Source organism: Salmo trutta, chromosome 25 (assembly GCF_901001165.1).
Source record: "Salmo trutta chromosome 25, fSalTru1.1, whole genome shotgun sequence".
In the NCBI taxonomy this organism is placed as follows: domain Eukaryota; kingdom Metazoa; phylum Chordata; class Actinopteri; order Salmoniformes; family Salmonidae; genus Salmo; species Salmo trutta.
In genome coordinates this window covers 35,774,213-35,794,324 of record NC_042981.1, presented here as the reverse complement: position 1 = coordinate 35,794,324, position 20,112 = coordinate 35,774,213, and the positions used below count along the sequence as shown (strand labels likewise).

At 41.8% G+C, this 20,112-nt stretch overlaps 1 protein-coding gene across 1 annotated transcript; it reads right to left on the bottom strand.

Moving 5' to 3' along the window:
- Positions 1 to 78: 78 nt before the first annotated feature.
- On the bottom strand, positions 79 to 19,509 carry LOC115162498 (inositol-trisphosphate 3-kinase A). Its single transcript, XM_029713851.1, has 7 exons — positions 18,795 to 19,509; positions 9,273 to 9,372; positions 4,462 to 4,675; positions 3,578 to 3,782; positions 3,276 to 3,377; positions 2,842 to 2,913; positions 79 to 1,201 (listed from the first exon to the last, which is right to left on the bottom strand). Exons 1-7 carry the CDS (start codon positions 19,215 to 19,217, stop codon positions 962 to 964), a joined length of 1,356 nt encoding a protein of 451 aa, XP_029569711.1. The 5' UTR covers positions 19,218 to 19,509; the 3' UTR covers positions 79 to 961.
- Between the last annotated feature and the right edge of the window lie 603 nt (positions 19,510 to 20,112).

The window sequence follows — 20,112 nt, the reverse complement described above, 5'->3', positions numbered from 1 at the left end:
GACGCCTATATATTAATTACAGTGAAGAAACCCCCTTTAACCTGACTCTACCTGGTAAAATACAATCTCCCCCACCAAAACAGTCTGAAAACTATTTTATTTTCACAATTTCCTTAGAATATTGTCACAGCATGATTTCCGCAGACATTGGTTTCATATCCAAAATTATGGGCCTCTACACAGAAGAACAAACACAACTTTACTTGTTCTTGTATCTCACTACCCCAAATAAATGACCTATTTAAAGTGTTTTATATTACAGAATTACAGATGTTTACTTTAACATATGAAATCCCAATACACAACCATTGCTAACCCATTCACACAAGGCAATAGCGTTTCTGAGGTTAGTCTCATGGGACTATCAAAATACAATACTAGAAAGACCCATTTTAAATGTTTCACCATATGATCCTAAATACAAACTGCTATATGTAACTGTATTAGAATAAAGTATGCCCAATGTCTTAAATAACATTTGAAACCAAAAATGACATGCTTGATTATCAAATACTTCAATCATATCTAATGATACCTTGGAATATGGAGTGTTAGATTTCTATGCAATACTGTCCCTTACATAAGCAGTAATGTATGCCTTTTCTAGAATGTACAGGCTTTACAATATTACGTTTATGTATATTCATTACATTTCATCCCCTAAAATGTATCATTTGTTCAGCAGGCACAGATACGCTAAAAAAAAAACCTTCCTCTTGCTGCATGCTGCAATAGCTTCAACAATACAGTATTATTTACAACAATACTTATTCAGAGATACAATTGGTTGTGCTGAATATAGTAGGTAGGTAAGCTGTAAGTGTGATTCATACAGTAGGTATACTTTGTGACAGAGGACCCTTGAGAGACTATAGAATACTGCCCAGGGTCCTCTAACTGCTAGAATGATGTAAAATCCATCTCCCTTCCGGGTGGCCATAGCTAAAAGGCACTCACTAGTTCACTCACTAGTCAATTGACTAGTTCCTTCACCATTGCCTTCATTGGTCAAAGAGCCCAGTGTCCTCATCAGGTTGTCCAGTCCCAACATGTATCCGTCCTCTCGGTTGCCCTCCTGCCAGGGTATGCAGTGGTCCAGAGTCTGTCCTTCAGGAAGCCCTGTAGTTTTACCAAAGTCAATGAGCCAAACCTCAGCTCGCTCAGTGTGGTCATGGATGAAGAGGAGAGAGCTCCCAATCACCTTGGAGAGAGAAGACTAGTACTCATTACAATATAATGATTGATCTTGTTCACCAGTATGCCTCACAAAAGCTCTTCGATGTGTTTAATATATACAGTCGTGGTTTTGAGAATGACACAAATATTAATTTCCAAAGTTGGCTGCTTCAGTGTCTTTAAATATTTTTGTCAGTTGTAAATATGGAATACTGAAGTATAATTACAAGCATTTCATAAGTGTCAAAGGCTTTTATTGACAATTACATGAAGTTGATGCAAAGAGTCAATATTTGCAGTGTTGACCCTTCTTTTACAAGACCTCTGCAATCCGCTCTGGCATGCTGTCAATTAACTTCTGGGCCACATCCTGACTGATGGCAGCCCATTCTTGCATAATCAATGCTTGGAGTTTGTCAGAATTTGTGGGTTTTTGTTTGTCCACCCGCCTCTTGAGGATTGACCATACGTTCTCAAATGGGATTAAGGTCTGGGGAGTTTCCTGGCCATGGACCCAAAAAAATCAATGTTTTGTTCCCCGAGCCACTTAGTTATCACTTTTGCCTTATGGCAAGGTGCTCCATCATGCTGGAAAAGGCATTGTTCGTCACCAAATTGTTCCTGGATGGTTGGGAGAAGTTGCTCTCAGAGGATGTGTTGGTACCATTCTTAATTCATGGCTGTGTTCTTAGGCAAAATTGTGAGTGAGCCCACTCCCTTGGCTGAGAAGCAACCCAACTGTTGGCATGACACTGGACTGATGGTAGCGCTCACCTTGTCTTCTCCGGACAAGCTTTTTTTCCGGATGCCCCAAACAATCGGAAAGGGGATTCATCAGAGAAAATGACTTCTCTCCAGTCCTCACCAGTCCAATCCCTGTACCTTTTGCAGAATATCAGTCTGTCCCTGATGTTTTTCCTGGAGAGAAGTGTCTTCTTTGCTGCCCTTCTTGACACCTTGCCATCCTCCAAAAGTCTTCGCCTCACTGTGTGTGCAGATGCACTCACACATGCCTGCTGCCATTCCTGAGCAAGCTCTGTACTGGTGGTGCCCCGATCCCGCAGCTGAATCAACTTTAGGAGACGGTCCTGGCGCTTGCTGGACTTTCTTGGGCGCCCTGAAGCCTTCTTCACAACAATTGAACCGCTCTCCTTGAAGTTCTTGATGATCCGATAAATGGTTGATTTAGGTGCAATCTTACTGGCAGCAATATCCCTGCCTGTGAAGCCCTTTTTGTGCAAGCAATGATGACGGCACGTGTTTCCTTGCAGGTAACCATGGTTGACAGAGGAAGAACAATGATTCCATGCACCACCCTCCTTTTGAAGCTTCCAGTCTGTTATTCAAACTCAATCAGCATGACAGAGTGATCTCCAGCCTTGTCCTCGTCAACACTCACACCTGTGTTAACAAGAGAATCACTGACATGATGTCAGTTGGTCCTTTTGTGGCAGGGCTGAAATGCAGTGGAAATGTTTTATGGGGATTCATCTGATCACTCTTCATAACATTCTGGAGTAAATGCAAATTGCCATCATACAAACTGAGGCAGCAGACTTGGTGAAAATTAATGTGTCACTCAAAACTTTTGGCCACGACTGTATAATGTGATGAACAAATTTCAATAGAAAACAGGTGCTGATGAACTAAAGCTCCTCTATTCACCTCGTGTCTCTTGAAGAATTCAGATGACTTCAGGGCTTGTTGAATATTTGCTAGTTTGCTGAGGAATGAATTCTGTATGAGAGGGGGAGAATAGGGGGCAATATGATCATTCTGGCTGTAGAGTTGAGACTTGGGAGCCTCCCTTGATAAATCCATTAAATTAATAGAGATTATGTGTACAGGTAGCTCAATTCCATTTGCCATCTGTCGTTCCAACAGGATCTACTGTAGTGCATATTGCCATGTGGGTTGCTCATCCTATCCAAATATTTACCAATGTGTGTATTACTTTTCATGTGATCTTACACAAGACAGGTAAAGTCAAACCAATTTGTTTGACAAGGTATGCCTCCATTTGTCTATGAATCAGCAGAACATGCAAATGAATGCGGCTGTAACACCATAACAGGTAGGACTCGTAGCTGTCAACCTACTACGATGTTTGTGTTGCCTCCGGAAAAGTCCCTGAAGACCTGTGAGACATCCTCCTTAGACCGGGTCTTCTTGAAATCCGTATGACACGTACCGTCAGCTTTCTGAGAGAAGGAACAGCCAACATGACTAAATTGCATATGTTAATGAACTTCAAATGAAAAACTTATTGGGGGGGGGGGGGGGGCTAAGAAAAACCTTTTCTGGTTTAAATAGGAAAGGATCTCTATGGTGGCGTTTTGAGTGAAAACTGACCGAATTCCCTCTTTCATGTTGACACACAGATTGACACACTGGTACTTGCCTTGATGCCCTCGATGCGGAACCCCAGGGTGTGTGTTGAGCTGAGGGTCTCTCTCCACTGCATGTAGCAGGGTTTGGTGACGGCCCTCTGGAGGTGCTCCTGGGGGCTGGGGGCCTCACTGTCCACCTCCAGCATCTTGTCATACAGATCCCTTCGGAGCTTAGGCCGCTCCCGCGCTCGCACCAGCTCCTCCTCCAGATATGTCCTGAGAAGAGGACAACAGGTCCTCACAGCTAAGTGACTTCTCATTGTGTCTTGTCGTGTATGATGAGAGTGGAGTTGGTGTGGTGGCACTACAGACAACGGCATGCAAAGTCTTACTTGGTTGACAAAAAAAAGAGAAGCAAAGTCAATGTATGCGCGGTGAAGGTCAGTTTCATTCTGCTCATGGAACTTCCTCTGTATAAAAGGAGGAAGTCAGGAGGAGACTCCAGGGTACACAGCCTGACTGTTAGTTTAACTGTGTGACAGGGTGTGTTAGCTGACGGTGAGAGAGCTTGGGTAGTAAATTGGATTGTGTGTTTGTCAGAAGGGAGTCTCCAGGGGAAACCTGTGTCTGCAACCCCCCGTGTGTGCATGTATGTGGTTCTTTGTCTATGTACAGGAAACGTGAGGGCCTCTGTGTGACATGACACCCCCACCAACTGTGGCAGGAAATCCTCACAGAAAGTTTTTTTTTTATTTTTAATCAAGAGAAAAAGAAACAGGTTTACAGTGTGCGTGTTCTGCTATCAGGAGCACTGAAGTGTAAGATGGAAAATGCTCTCTGATACTGCTAAATTATATTACTCCAACAGTGATTCGTTTGCCATTTTCTCAACATTGGGCCAGACATGTAGTATTCTGCACATTATTATTGAACAGACCATCTGCTGCTCCCTTACCTCACTCCCATCTTGCAGTCCATGACACTGGGTTCATCAAAGTTGACAAGTAGATCAGTCATATGTAGGAAGGGTTCCCCATCCCTCTCCACCACGCCAAGGTATCCTGGTACAAAGCCCTGGAGCACGTCACCCTGCAATCTCTCAAAGCACAGCTTCTCATTCTCTGAGAACTTCTTCAGAATGGTGCCTTCGCCGGCAGCTTTGAAATGACCTGGAAAAGAGCAGCACAGACACACTGACATTCCACAGCAAACCACTCATGAATGCCAGTTTATATTGGCATTTTAGGGGGGGGTAATAAGACATATGACTTAGTGACATCAGAAAGTATTCACACCCCTAGACTTTTACCAAATGTTTGTATTACAGCCTAAATTAAAAATGTATTAAAAATGAGTGTGTCACTATCTAGAAATAATAACCCCATAATGTCAAAGTGGAATTATGTTTAGACATTTGTATAAATTCATTAAAAATGAAAAAGCTGAAATGTCTTTAGTTAATATGTATTCAACCCCTTTGTTATATGTGGTCCCGTGTGGCTCAGTTGGTAGAGCATGGTGTTTGCCACGCCAGGGTTGTGGGTTCGATTCCCACGGGGGACCAGTACGGTACAGTAAAAAATGTATGAAATGTATGCATTCACTACTGTAAGTCGCTCTGGATAAGAGCGTCTGCTAAATGACTAAAAATGTAAATGTTATAGCAAGCCTAAATAAGTTCAGGAGTAAAGGTTTGCTTAACAAGTCACATAATAAGTTGCATGGACTCACTCTGTGTGCAATAGTGTTTAACATGATTTTTGAATGACTACCTCATCTCTGTACCCCACACACATACAGATAATTGTAAGGTCCCTCAGTCGAGCAGTGAATTTCAAACAGATTCAACCACAAAGACCAGTGAGGTTTTCCAATACCTCGCAAAGGGCACCTATTGGTATTTTTTTGTATATAATAATAAATGATTAATTATTAATTATTATTATTATTATTATTATTATTATTATTATTATTATTATTATTATTATTATAATAAATGTCATTTAGCAAGACGCTTTTATCCCAAGCGAATTACAATCATGCATACACATGTTTTTATGTGTGAGTAGCCACGGGAATTGAACTCACAATCCTGGCGTCACAAGCTCCCTGCTCTATCAACTGAGCCATACAGGACCACAAAATGCAGACATTGAATATTCCTTTAAGCATGAAAAAATGTGTAATTACACCTTGAATAGTGTATCAATACAAGCAGTCACTACAAAGATACAGGCGTCCTTCCTAACTCAGTTGCCGTAGATGAAGGAAACCGCCATGGTCGGCAAAGCAGCAAGCCAAAGCCCAACTAGCCTACTCTAAACCAACTAGCACTATAACCCACAGTCAAAAACAAAATCTTTGCTAGCAGAGGAAAAAGCAGCGAGCGAAGACTTACTCAATGAGATTGACGACTGTGGCCCACACAATGGCAAAAGAGTCGAGGCTGGGTTACCAGAGCCAGGGAAAGAGGCGCTTCAGGGGAGAGGCCGTAGCGAAGTGGTCACCAACCTTTTCTGAGTCAAGACCACTTTCGCAGTCAAAAAGCATGCAGAGTTCTATCGCTCATAATATTTTCTAAACAGGACTTAAAATGTAACATTAACCTCATAAAAACAGTTCTGCTTGCCAATATTCTTCTCAGACCATATTATATTTCAAAACTCAAGATTTGATAACTAATAGATCAGTTGGTGTAGCACTTGCAAGGCACAGCTGAGCATAAATTGAAATGAGCTTTTTTTCTGGACTGATGGTACCTGCATCCGATGGTAATGGTGCTTTTATGACAACTGGGACCTGGGGGGGGGCATGGTCAAATCGTGACGTCAATGATCTTCAGGCCAGAAAGTCGGAGCTCTAGAGTTTCCAACTTGGAATTCTGAGTTGAATGACCGTTCAAACTATTGTTCCCAGTCGGATCTCATTTTTTACCAGAGTTCCCAGTTGTCTTGATCAGCAGAGGGAAGGAGAGAGCACTTTGTGGCCGGGGAAGCTGTAGACAAAGTGATTTGAGCTATCTAAATTGGCCAGCACAGTTGGCACTCTCAATTTAACCACAGATCTCCCGGACTGCCTGGTAGACAGAGTTTGTCTTTTCAGACAAATGAAATGGTTCAAAATGGGAACACTTTGCCTGCCTGGTGTGCAGGGCTTCTGAATCAAGTGCAACTACCAACAACAGCGCAACACACACAAAAAAAGGAGTGTAAGCCTTTATCGTCAGTGACCACTGCCATAGAGCTTACTGGCAAATAATCAGGGGGAGGCGGAAGCCATACACGGCAGCGAGAGTCAGAGGGTAATCTGATACGAGGCCAGGACTGAACCAGGAGGCCAGCGATAAGAGGAAGAACCCAGGCAGGTGGAAGTGATCACAGCAGCGTAGTCCAGACTCAAATCAAATTTAGGCTTGATCCGAAAATATGGTCGGAGGCTTTGTATGGAGGGTGTGACACAATTGCAGAGCCGCCAGAGGCACACAGAGGCCAAATCAAGCTCCGTACCACATCGCCATGTGCCTCTCACAATTTGTACCAATGTGGAGGGCTCCGTATTGGCATGATTGGTTGATGGTAGGTGGCAGTGAAAAGAAGGGAGCCTGTAAAGAATAAAAATATTCAACAACAATAAGGCACTAAAGTAAAACTGCCAAAATGTGTAAAATAAATTAACTTCATGCCCTGAATACAAAGTGTTATGTTCGAGGCAAATCCAACACATCACTGAGTACCACTCATCATATTTTCAAGCACGGAGGTGGCTGCATAATGTTATGGGTATGCTCGTCATCGGCAAGGACTACGGAGTTGTTTTAGGATAAAAAGAAACAGAAGAGCGCTAAGCACCTAGAGGAAAACCTGGTTAAGTCTGCTTTCCAACAGCCACTGGGAGACAAATTCACCTTTCAGCGGGACAATAACCTAAAACACAAGGCCAAATATACACTGGAGTTGCTTACCAAGACGACATTGAATGTTCCTGAGTGGCCTTATTTTCAAGTCGATTTAAGTCAAAACTATGGCAACACTTAAATGGCTGTCTAGCAATGATAAACAACCAACTTGACAGAGCTTGAAGAATTTGAAAAAGAATAATGTGCAAATATTGTACAATCCAGGTGTGCAAAGCTCTCAGAGATTTACCCAGAAAGACCTACAGCTGTAGGTCACTACCAAAGCTGATTCTAACATGGATTAAGTCCAGGGTGGGAATACTTATGTAAATTAGCTATTTCTGTATTTAATTTTCAATACATTTGCAAAAATGTCCAAAAACATGTTTTCACTTTGTCATTATGGGATATTGTGTGTAGATGAGTGGGAAAAAAAATACATGGAATCCATTTTTTTATGCTGTAACAACAAATGTGTAATAAGTCAAGGGGTATAAATATTTTGTGAAGACACTGCATTTAAGATACTCTTTTAAGAGGTAGTACGTTTTTAGTTGTTGTCGGAAGATGGGCAGAGACTCTGCTGTCCTAGCTTCAGGTGGAAGCTCGTTCCACTATTTGGGTGCCAGGACAGAGAAGAGCTTGGACTGGGCTGAGCAGGTGCGGACCTTCTGTAGGGGTGGGACTGCCAAGAGACCAGAGGTGGCAGAACGTAGTGCTCGGGTTGGGTGTAGGGTTTGAGTATTGCTAGGTAGAGGGGCAGTTCCCCTTGTTGCTCCGTAGGTAGGCACCATGGTTTTGTAGTGGATGCAAACTTCGACTGGAAGCCAGTGGAGTATGCGGAAGAGCGGGGTGACATGGTAGAACTTGGGATGGTTGAACACCAGGCAGGCTGCGGAGTTCTGGATAAGTTGCAGGGGTTTTATGGCACAAGCAGGGAGCCCAGCCAACAGCGAGTTGCAGTAGTCCAGATGGGTGATGACAAGTGCCTGGATTAGGACCTGAGCCATTTCCTGTGTGAAGTACTAGGGTCGTACTCTACGGATGTTGTAGAGCATGAACCTGCAGGAGTGAGTGACTGCTTTGATGTTTGCAGAGAACAATAGGGTGTTGTCCAGGATCACACCAAGGTTCTTTGCACTCTGGAAGACACCGTAGAGTTGTCATCTGTGATGGAGAGGTCTTGGAGCAGGCAGGCCTTCTTGTTGAGGTTGAGCTTGAGGTGGTGGACCGATATCCAAGCTGAGATGTCTGCCTGGCACGCAGAGATGCCTGTCGCCACCTGGGTGTCAAAAGGGGGAAGGAGAAAAGTAATTGAGTGTCATCCGTGATAGAAGAGACCATGTGAGGATATGACGGAGCCGAGTGACTTGGTGCATAGAGAGAAGAGGGCCTAGGACGGAGCCCTGGGGGACACCAGTAGTGAGAGGACATGGTGCAGAGATCCTCTCCACGTCACCTGTTAGGAGCGGACAGCCAGGTAGGATGCAATCCAAGAGTGTGGAGATCCTGAGATGCCCAGCCCTGAGAGGGTAGAGAGGAGGATCTGATGGTTTATAGTGTCGATGGCAACGGACAGATCAAGGAGGATGAGGAGAGAGAGAGAGAGAGAGTCAGCTTTGGTAGTGCGGAGAGCCTCCGTGACAGAGAGGAGAGCGATCTCGGTTGAGTGACCCGTCTTGAAGCTGGTAAGGGTCAAGAAGATTGTTTCAGATGGAATTTGCAGTTGTGTGTGACCAATAGTATACAGTCGTCTGTGTCTCGTGTGCTTTATTTTGCGTGGAATGTGTACAGTATGTGTCATTAGTGATTGGTTCTCGGTATGCTGCTCTGATAGGTGAGGGGTCATGACCATGATGACTGTGCTTTACCTTTGTGTCCAGCTAGTTGAACCCAGGATAGGTTTCTTCTCCGGGAGCCAACAAAAGGCCAGTTGACGACGATATTCTTTAGCGTCCACCAGGGTATGCTCTGCAGAAGGAAGACCAAGCACAGTAACAGTCAGCTTTACCTCTTTGGAGTATCTGGTCCATTATCAACCAGGCAGAGCCACTGTCCTCCTCAAGTCAGCGCTCACCAGTCGGGTGGATGTCAATTAAGTTGTATAACGACAATGATCATGATTTGACTCAAATACGACGGACAGCTGTCATAATCACTTGGCTACTGTTACTTTGGTTATTTGCTACAATGTATCTAAGTCACTAACCGTAGCTTCATATCCTTATCGCGGCTCAACTCTAATTCAAACCTCAAATCTAACCCTAGCTTTTTGGCCACACTCTTGCTCAACCCTAAACCTTAATCCTTCACATGATGTATTGTTGTATCTCCCTTTTTGCCCATTGTGCTGTTGTCTGTGTCCAAAAATGTTTGTACCATGTTTGTGCTGCTACCATGCTGTTGTCATGTTGCTGCCATGCTGTTGTCTTAGGTCTCTCTTTATGTAGTGTTGTCTCTTGTTGTGATGTGCGTTTTATCCTACATTTTGATTTCGAATCCCAGCCCCCGTCCCCGCAGGTGGCCTTTTGGTAGGCCATCATTGTAAATAAGAATTTGTTCTTAACCAACTTGCCTAGTTAAATAAAGGTTCGATAAAAATAAATAAAAACATAGCCATTACCCCTAACCCATTACTTGAAACACTAACCTTGGCCTCATCTGCAAACATATTACTTTCTTTGCTATATGTTGTCATTTCTGTGGAACGTACACATTTCACCACCAGCTGTTGTGTATGGTCACTGGCTTGCTGTTTCCATGTGATTTGCATTAAGACAGTCATGGGAGATCTTGTTCAACGAGATGTGGATGATTCAGGCAGAGACATGACAACTTTGGTTCCCTATCTGTGATGAGACGTTGAGTCAGTCACACAGCATGTTCACAGCAGAATTGCGACACAGACTTAGCACTTGCTTGATGACACAGGAGGTGAGACATTTTATTACACTCTAAAAGGAAACATTTCCACACCAATCCGGTTTTAGACCTGGACATGGCACCGTTTCAGCTGATGTGTTAAATTGCTTCGATTATAAAAATCATTATGCTGCCTTCTTTATAGACCTTCCGACACTGTTGACCATCCCATTCTCCTACCAAAGGTTGAATGAAATAGTCCTGGATCAGTGTGGTTTGAGAATTCTCTGTCAGACATGACACAATGTGTGATTTATAAATGGTGTTAAGTCTAGTTTACGAGATACAAGTTTTTATAATGTTCATCTGTATGCAGATGACACTTATGTATGCCATTGCCCCAACTGATGACCAGGCTGTGTAAGAGCTGCAATCTGGCCTGGTTGCCTTACAGAATGCTCTGGTAGGTTTAAAACGTACACTTAATGCGGGCAAGACTAAATACATGTTCTCTAATTCTCGCAAAATTTGGGGGATGGACTACACATTTATTCATTCGATGGTTCTCCCATTGATCGGGTCAGCAGCCAATAAATATCTGTTCATTTGGATTGACAAAGATTTCATGTTTAAAAAAAATATACAGATGAGCTAGTTAAAAACATGTAAAGTGGGCTTATTTTTCAGAAATAGATAGTCTCTCCCTAAATAGCAGGAAGCAGATTGTTTACAAAGCTCTACTACACAAGCTTCCAACTTACCTAACTGTGCTACTAAAGTATAAAAGAATGAGCTACCAAACCATCCCTGCGAGTGGGTTAACTCGAGGTTCCCTCTGGTCTCGACCAATTTAGGTAAATCCTCCTCTAGTTTTAGTAAAATTCCTTGCATCTTGATTCCCTGGTGCCACTAGGGCAGTTTAGGGCTCCGGTGTTAAACGAATTCATTGAAGATTGCAGTTTCGATTGATTGTATTGGTTTATTTGTTAAAATTGTAGTTTTTTTAAATTATTGTTTTATTATGAATGTTCATTTTTTTTATTGTGAAAATGTTTGTACTCAGGACACTATTGTGAAAGAGACCCTGGTCTCAATTGGGATCCACTGAATAAATAAAAGTAAAACCATACATTTTTTTTAAGTACTGAGATACAGTGCATTTGGAAAGTATTCAGACGCCTTCACTTTTTCCACTTTGTTACGTTACAGCCTTATTCTAAACAGGATAAAATTATTTTTTCCCCTCAATCTACACAAAATACCCCATAATGACAAAGCGAAAACAGGTTTAGAAATGTTTGCAAATGTATTAAAAAAACAGAAATACCTTATTTACATAAGTATTCAGACCCTTTGCTATGAGACTCCAAATTGAGCTCAGGTGCATCCTGTTTCCATTGATCATCCATGAGATGTTTCTATAACTTCATTGGAGTCCACCTGTGGTAAATTCAATTGATTGGACATGATTTGGAAAGGAATACACCTGTCCATATAAAGGTCCCATAGTTGACAGTGCATGTCAGAGCAAAAACCAAGCCATGAGGTCAAAAAAATCGTCAGTAGAGCTCCGAGACAGGATTGTGTCGAGGCACAGGTCTGGGGAAGGGTATCAAAAAATGTCTGCAGCATTGAAGGTCCCCAAGAACACAGTGGCCTCAATCATTCTTAAATGGAAGAAGATTGGAACCACCAAGAATATTCCTGGAGCTGACCAGGAAGATGACCAAGAACCCAATGGTCACTATGACAGAGCTCCAGAGTTCCTCTGTGGAGATGGGAGAACCTTCCAAAAGGACAAACATCTCTGCAGCACTCCACCAAACAGGCCTTTATGATAGAGTGGCTAGACGGGAGCCACTCCTCAGTAAAAGGCACATGACAGCCCGCTTGGAGTTTGCCAAAAGGCACCTAAAGACTGACCATGAGAAAAAAAAATGATCGGGTCTGATGAAACTCTTTGGCCTGAATGCCAAGCGTCACGTCTGGAGGAAACCTGGCACCATCCCTACGGTGAAGCATGGTGGTGGCAGCATCATGCTGTGAGGATGTTTTTCAGCGGCAGGTACCGGGAGACTAATCAGGATCGAGGGAAAGATGAATGGAGAAAAGTACAGCAAGATCCTTGATGAAAACCTACTCCAGAGCGCTCAGGACCTCAGACTGGGGCGAAGGTTCATCTTCCAATAGGACAACAACCCTAAGCACACAGCCAAGACAATGCAGGAGTGGCTTCGGGACAAGTCTCTGAATGTCCTGAGTGGCCCAGCCAGAGCCCGGACTTGAACCCGATCGAACATCTCTGGAGAGACCTGAAAAACAGCTGAGCAGCGATGCTCCCCATCCAACCTGACAGAGCTTGAGAGGATCTGCAGAGAAGAATGGGAGAAACTCCCCAAATACAGGTGTGCCAAGCTTGTAGCATCATACCCAAGAAGACTCGAGGTTGTACTCGGTGCTTCAACAAATTACTGAATAAAGGGTCGGAATACTTATGTAAATGTGATATTTCCGGGTTTTTTTAATTTATACATTTGAAAAAAAATTCTAAACTTTATTCTTTGTCATCATGCGGTATTGTGTGTAGATTGAGGGGGGAAACAACAATTGAATACATTTTAGAATAAGGCTGTACTGTAACAAAATGTGGAAAAAGTCAAGGGGCCTGAATACTTTCTGAATGCACTGTAAGTCCAGTGACAATGACAATTTAGGGTAATCAATGAAACAGAGGTCGGAGGTCACTATGCAGTATACTGAGATTGCAGTAAAAGGAAGTGAAGCCCTGGTCATTGGCCGCAGTGAAAGAACACTAACTCATTCTACTGATTGTATACACTGAAAACAAATAACAGAACTCACAGGCAGACACTCTGAAATGTCAAGTGACACTTGCTGGTGTTGTTTAGGTGGCATATAAAAATGGACTTTATTGGTATAGCTAGCTATGTGGGTGTCATATGTCCACACAGGCCTTCAACTCTCTCGCAAACACATAATTGCCAACAGTGTACAGTGACATATTAATGAACATGAACTTAATAACGCCATGTCATCTGTCAAGACAAGGAGATATGAACACAGTCATTTCATTTGTCGCTACACGCAATTCTATAGATGTAATGTAAAAGCTAATCTGAATTTCAACATTGTAGTAGGTATTTGAATTCATAAAAGTAAATGCTACATTTCCATAACGGTATGAGGCATGTTCTCTCACAAACTACAATAACTTCATGTTTGTGAACATTGTTTCTTTAACCCTTTATTAATACATTCCTGGTGAGTTCTGGGACACATCTCTTTGTAGAGCCGTGCCTAGTGTGGTTGTCAGACTGATGGAAAATAATGCTCCTGGAATCAGCTGAAAATAAAGCCCACTACACTTTGACTCGACCAATTATAAATGACATAACAGTAAACAAGAACTGGAACATGGGAGTGACAATACTGAATGATTCACTCAAGCTGTTAATTTTCCTTGCAACAGTTTCTCAACCTGTCAGATTTGAATATGAGCAATCATTAACATACCATTTTTTTTTTTTTTTACAAATTGGTAGCACCAATAAATGTGATGTCATCAAAGTTCATTCCTCTTTTTCACTAAAAGTAATTGTCATAGGGGAGGGTGGGGTAAGTTCAGCCAAAGGGGTAAACCATACACAAAATTAATAATTTGACCAAATATTTAGGAAGAGGTCATAATTTCATGAAGTCTGTGAAGGAAGAAACCACGTTAAAAAAGTGGTAAGCAAGTCAAATTAATTTATTGTGTTCGAAGCATCATGAAACCTCCATCTAAACCAAAGAAGATCATTTTAAGAAGGTTGCATACATCAGTGGGGGTCTCTATAAGCTTCAAAATTAGGTCCTAAACCTAGCATGACAATGCATTATTATACAGTTAAAGTCGGAAGTTTACATACTCCTTAGCCAAATACATTTAAACTCGGTTTTTCACAATTCCTGACATTTAATCCTAGTAAGAATTCCCTCTCTTAGGTCAGGTAGGATCACCACTTTATTTTAAGAATGTGAAATGTCAGAATAATAGTAGAGAGAATGATTTATTTCAGCTTTTATTTCTTTCATCACATTCCCAGTGGGTCAGAAGTTTACATACACTCAATTAGTATTTGGTAGCATTGCCTTTAAATTGTTTAACTTGGGTCAAACGTTTTGGGTAGGACAAATCAAATCAAAGTTTATTTGTCACATGCGCCGAATACAACAGGTGTAAACCTTACAGTGAAATGCTAACTTACAGGCTCTAACCAATAGTGCGGGGGAAAAGAAGGTATGTGTGTGTGTGTGTGTGTAGGTAAGTAAAGAAATAAAACAGTAAAAAGACATTTGAAAGAAAGAGTAGCGAGGTTATACACAGACACCGGTTAATCAGGCTGATTGAGGTAGTATGTACATGTAGGTATGGTTAAAGTGACTATGCATATTTGATGAACAGAGAGTAGCAGTAGCGTAAAAAGAGGGGTTGGCGGGTGGTGGTCAGATAGCCCGGTTAGCCAATGTGCGGGAGCACTGGTTGGTCGGGACAATTGAGGTAGTATGTACATGAATGTATAGTTAAAGTGACTATGCATATAAGATAAACAGAGAGTAGCAGGGGGGGCTTTGTGATGGCCACTCCAATACCTAGACTTTGCTGTCCTTAAGCCATTTTGCCACAACTTTGGAAGTATGCTTGGGGTCATTGTCCAATTGGAAGACCCATTTGCAACCAAGCTTTAGCTTCCTGACTGATATCTTGAGATGTTGCTTTAATATATCCACATACTTTTCCTCCTCATGTTGCCATCAATTTTGTGAAGTGCACCAGTCCCTCCTGCAGCAAAGCACCCCCACAACATAATGCTACAACCCCCGTGCTTCACGGTTGGGATGGTGTTCTTTGGCTTGCAAGCCTCCCCCTTTTTCCTCCAAACATAACGATGGTCATTATGGCCAAACAGTTTTATTTTTGTTTCATCAGACCAGAGGACATTTCTCCAAAAAGTACAATTTTTGTCCCCATGTGCAGTTGCGAACTGTAGTCTGCCTTTTTTTATGGTGGTTTTGGAGCAGTGGCTTCTTCCTTGCTGAGCGGCCTTTCAGGTTATGTCGATATAGGACTTGTTTTACTGTGGATATAGATACTTTTGTACCTATTTCCTCCAGCATCTTCACAAGGTCCTTTGCTGTTGTTCTGAGATTGATTTGCACTTTTCGCACCAAAGTACATTCATCTCTAGGAGACAGAACGCATCTCCTTCCTGAGTGGTATGATGGCTGCGTGGTCCCATGGTGTTTATACTTGCGTACTATTGTTTGTACAGATGAACGTGGTACCTTCAGGCGTTTGGAAATTGCTCCCAAGGATGAACCAGACTTGTGGAGGTCTTGGCTGATTTCTTTTGAGTTTCCCATGATGTCAAGCAAAGAGGCACTGAGTTTGAAGGTAGGCCTTGAAATACATCCACAGGTACACCTCCAATTGACTCAAATTATGTCAATTAGCCTATCAGAAGCTTCTAAAGCCATGGCATCATTTTCTGGAATTTTCCAAGCTGTTTAAAGGCACAGTTAACTTAGTGTACGTAAACTTCTGCCCCACTGGAATTATGATACAGTGAATTATAAGTGAAATAATGTGTAAACAATTGTTGGAAAAGGTACTTGTGTCATGCACAAAGTAGATGTCCTAACAGACTTGCCAAAACTATAGTTTGTTAAGACATTTGTGGAGTGTTTGAAAAATTAGTTTTAATGACTCCAACCTAAGTGTATGTAAACTTCCAACTTCAACTGATGCTGTGTGGGCTAATATAGTCAAAATGTTTGCCTTGGGGTAAGTTGAGCCAATGGCAAGTTGAACAAATTGAAGTGTTGTCTCCCCAGGCGTAATGCAAGGCATTATTGCTGGGATATGAGCTAACAACAGGGCCTATGTTAAAAGTGTTAGATAGACAAGCTATGTTTTCAAAACTGTAATATTTCCATGACCTCTGATTATTTCCAGGGATACACAACATCCTGAAATATATGTAGATATCTTTGTTAGTATTCTTTCTATGTTTCCCTTGAAGGAGTAATGCTAAAGGGTAACAAAAAAAAATCTACTTACATAACTCTCCCCTACTGGAAAAACAGAATGGGTAACCTAGTGTACAAAGTTGTAGTTTTCTTGCTGTGTTGAAAGGGCAATAACTAAATGTCAATGTGTCTAAAACGTGCACATAGTCATAAGACTATGGGGGTGGCTTGTAATGTAAGTGTGGGGGCTGACTGGAGACTTCATCTGCCATTTAAAAAGGTTAGCGAGTTAATGAAATCTCTATTTTCATAACAGGGAGGCCAGTGACCATTTTTTGTTTTCAATAACTGGAAAGATCAATAAAACGGGTTGGGTATGAGAGCTTTTCAAGTGGCCTGTCATACTGACCTGGCCCAGTTGGAGAGCACTGAGAACCAGTATGTAGTGTACACAGCCCAGCCATTTCTTCCAGCAGGGCCAGGCAATGTGTATTCAGTGTGTTTAAAGGAAGCTGACAGCTAAGAGCCTTCTATGGAGATGGCTGAGCAGAGCTCTGACGAGTTACACAGAGGCACAGATCTTTGTCGGAGACAAATGTCAAATATGGCTTCTGATAAGTAGATTATTGTTCACTTCAATCAGAATTTTCACCCAGTGGTGTTGAGGAACAGAGGCCTTAGAAGTCAAACATTGAATTACGTTTTTACATTCACAAGTGACATTATTTGGAAGCTTTGTTGGATCATCATATAGGTATTCACAGCTACTTTTAAGTTTGAGGATCTAAAACTACTGTAGTGCCCTGACAAACACAACTGTGTCACTATTTTATGCAGCAAGTCATCAATCAAGCGCGTTGAAGTCAAATACAACACCATCCTCAGCCCTCCTAAATCATACTGTAGGTCAGTCTAACAGCAGCGCCTGTACTATGTGCTATAAGACATGGCTAAAACAAAATGGCTGCTTCAGACCAGGGTCCATCAGACATGAAGGGAATTAACTCAATTAAGATGGGGGGGGGGGGGGTGAACTAATTCCTTTCCATTTCTGTGTTGTCTCACTGAAGAGCACCGCAAAAGAGGAAATGACCTTTAAGATGGCTAACTATAGGCCTATCTGACATGATCTCAAACAAGACTAAATAAACCATTAGAATAGTGTCTGTAATTAGTGTCTGTAATTACCCATCAGCACTAACTGGTCACTTGGCTGTTGATTAGATACGAAACTGTCCTGTTTTTCACTTAGTGATTCATTGTTACTGCACTATAAATTAGAAAACGTTATAAAGATCCTCAAAAACAACTGATTATACCAGTATCACATGTACTGTATGTTGCTTAATGGTCTTGTGTATGAAAGGGTTTCTAAAAGATGAATTAATACATTAAGGAAAGGAGGTTTAGTAAATTCATCAGAAAGCTCACATCCATTAAAGACTAACTATGCAGAAATCACTCCGCCATTTCTTGGTTGCTAAAATTCTAGATCACGTGACAAAACAAGCAAGTATAGTGTAGAGAATCCTTCTACCATTTAAACCGCTGTGAAATATGTTTGTGTGCAAAGCTGTCATCAAGGCAAAGGGGTGGCTACTTTGAAGAATCTCAAATATAAAATATATTTGGATTTGTTTAACACTTTTTTGGTTTCTACATGATTCCATGTGTGTTATGTCATAGTTTTGATGTCTTCACTATTATTATACAATGTAGAAAATAGTACAAATTAAGAAAAACCCTGGAATGAGTTGGTGTGTCCAAACTTTTGACTGGTTCTGTACAGTAGATGGGGGAAGAATAAATCTAGCCCTATTCTCAGTCATAATATCAAAAATGACTGCCAGATCTGAGATATACTAGTAGACAAAACATTTCTAGTCTATATCTATGGGTAACAGGGTTGACAAAAGTAATAGACTGCAAAAACGAAACTTAAGAACGGGAACCATAGAAACAGCGCACATAGAACAGAGCTACCGCTTCTTAGACTTGCTTTCAATTAATTTTGTCAGGTCGCCCCAAAATTGTACATATTGCAGCTTTAACAGGGTTGACCTTAAAATGAGGTACACATGTAAATGAATCACTAATCACATGAAATAAAAATCATCTTCAGAAATAACTGTCAGAACTAGGGCTTAACTACATGATGGTGAAAACCTGGACACAGTTAAGTGGGTTAAAATCTTCCTAGAAGTCACAGAGGACTTTCAATAAATGCAATAAAAATGCAGAATTTGTGCACTTTAGCAAGTCTTCATTCATTTTAAAAATCTGATTTATTGAATTCTCCATGTGGTCTATATTAAAAGGTAACAGAGTTTCTCAACCCAGCTTTATTAAAGGGCAATTCATTTACTATAACAGGCGTTTTAAAATTCTATATTGGTGCACAATTTCTCCTTCAAATATGAAAAGGGACGCAAAAGGCACTCTTTTTGTGGAACGACCCAATAACAATATGACTTTATTTGAATAAAGAAATCTGTACTCACTTCTCCCGTGTGCTCACACAAATGTTCTAATGTGATATTCCCCTTGCTCCTTTTCTCGTTGTCACTCAGAATGTCATCCTCTGACTCTATGGAGGAACCTGCTGAGGAGATTGAGGAGTTTGACATATTCCGTCGTAGAGGACCGTCCACATCAGCCCAGTCCTCCTGCTCGATCTCCTGCGAGCAGCCTCCATCTGGGGTTATTGTCACCTGCGGTACACGGAGCACCTCCATCATACTAGATTGCGCTAGAACGGCGTTAACCTCAGGTAGCCTAACTTCTGTCATATGGCACAATTCATCGCAATTCTCAGATGCTTTGCAGCTTGTTCTGCGCTCTTTACAAAACCCTTCACCAATCCCAGCGCCAGACAGCCCAGCCTCCTTGGAGGTCTTTCGCCTCTTCTCCCTCTCCTTCGGCATTCGACTGATGAACGTGCGGGAGTGTGCACAACCGACGCCGTGTAATCCAAAATTGTAGGGTGCTACAATTTAATTTCACCGCACTCCGTCAAACGTGGTTATCTCAATTACAGTACTACTTTTGAGTGCAACTTTCAGTGTATTTTGCAATACTGCAATAGGTGTTCTTCTGTTTAGGCTACTGTCCGGCATAGAGAGATATTTCAGGCGGTACAATGTGCTGATTGGTGTTTTGGGGAACCCCACTCCATGGCGCACACCGCGTCGACACACACAAACTTATCTTCCGCATTTATTGTGCCTTTCTCCTTCTTCTTCTTCTTCTTCGTCTTCTATGAGGTTTAACGGCGGTTGGCATCGAATTGTTGCATTACCGCCACCTACTAGACGGGAGTACAACTCCCTTGTACTTTGCTTGATAAATAAAAATATACTAAATAAATACCCTACCATCTAACACTACACTCACTAACTTCACAATTATATAAAATGAAATTAACACCACCCTACTCCACTAACTAAATGTATTTATTCCTACCTCATGCCATCATCCTGAAAGGATGGAACATCACCCCTTAACACACCCTGTAACTCTTCTGATGTGAAGTCTCGCACACCCAAATACCTCTCTGTTGCTGCCACCACAACCTCAATTTTCTGCGACTTACATTCCATCCCTGCAGTACAGTTGATAGCCATTGCTATGAATGCAAAAAAAAATCCAATCTAACTGAAACATATATCACTTGTTGGCCTATCCCTCTGTACTGGTATATATCTACAACTCTCACCACTCCTCTTCAGGATCCTTCCCCCTTAACCCATCTTCCTCTACTGTCTCAGCATATGACAACTTCTGCACTACTCTAACCCTGGAAACCTCAACCTGCCTCTC

Bases quoted from the DNA above. Each gene is read 5' to 3' on its own strand.
- LOC115162498 (XM_029713851.1), bottom strand. From the start codon at position 19,217: ATGCCGAAGGAGAGGGAGAAGAGGCGAAAGACCTCCAAGGAGGCTGGG. The intron at 9,373-18,794 runs GTGAGTACAGAT...TTCCTTCTGCAG, and splicing joins TGTGTGAGCACACGGGAGAA to AGCATACCCTGGTGGACGCT. The intron at 3,783-4,461 runs GTAAGGGAGCAG...TCCTCTTCTCAG, and splicing joins GACTGCAAGATGGGAGTGAG to GACATATCTGGAGGAGGAGC.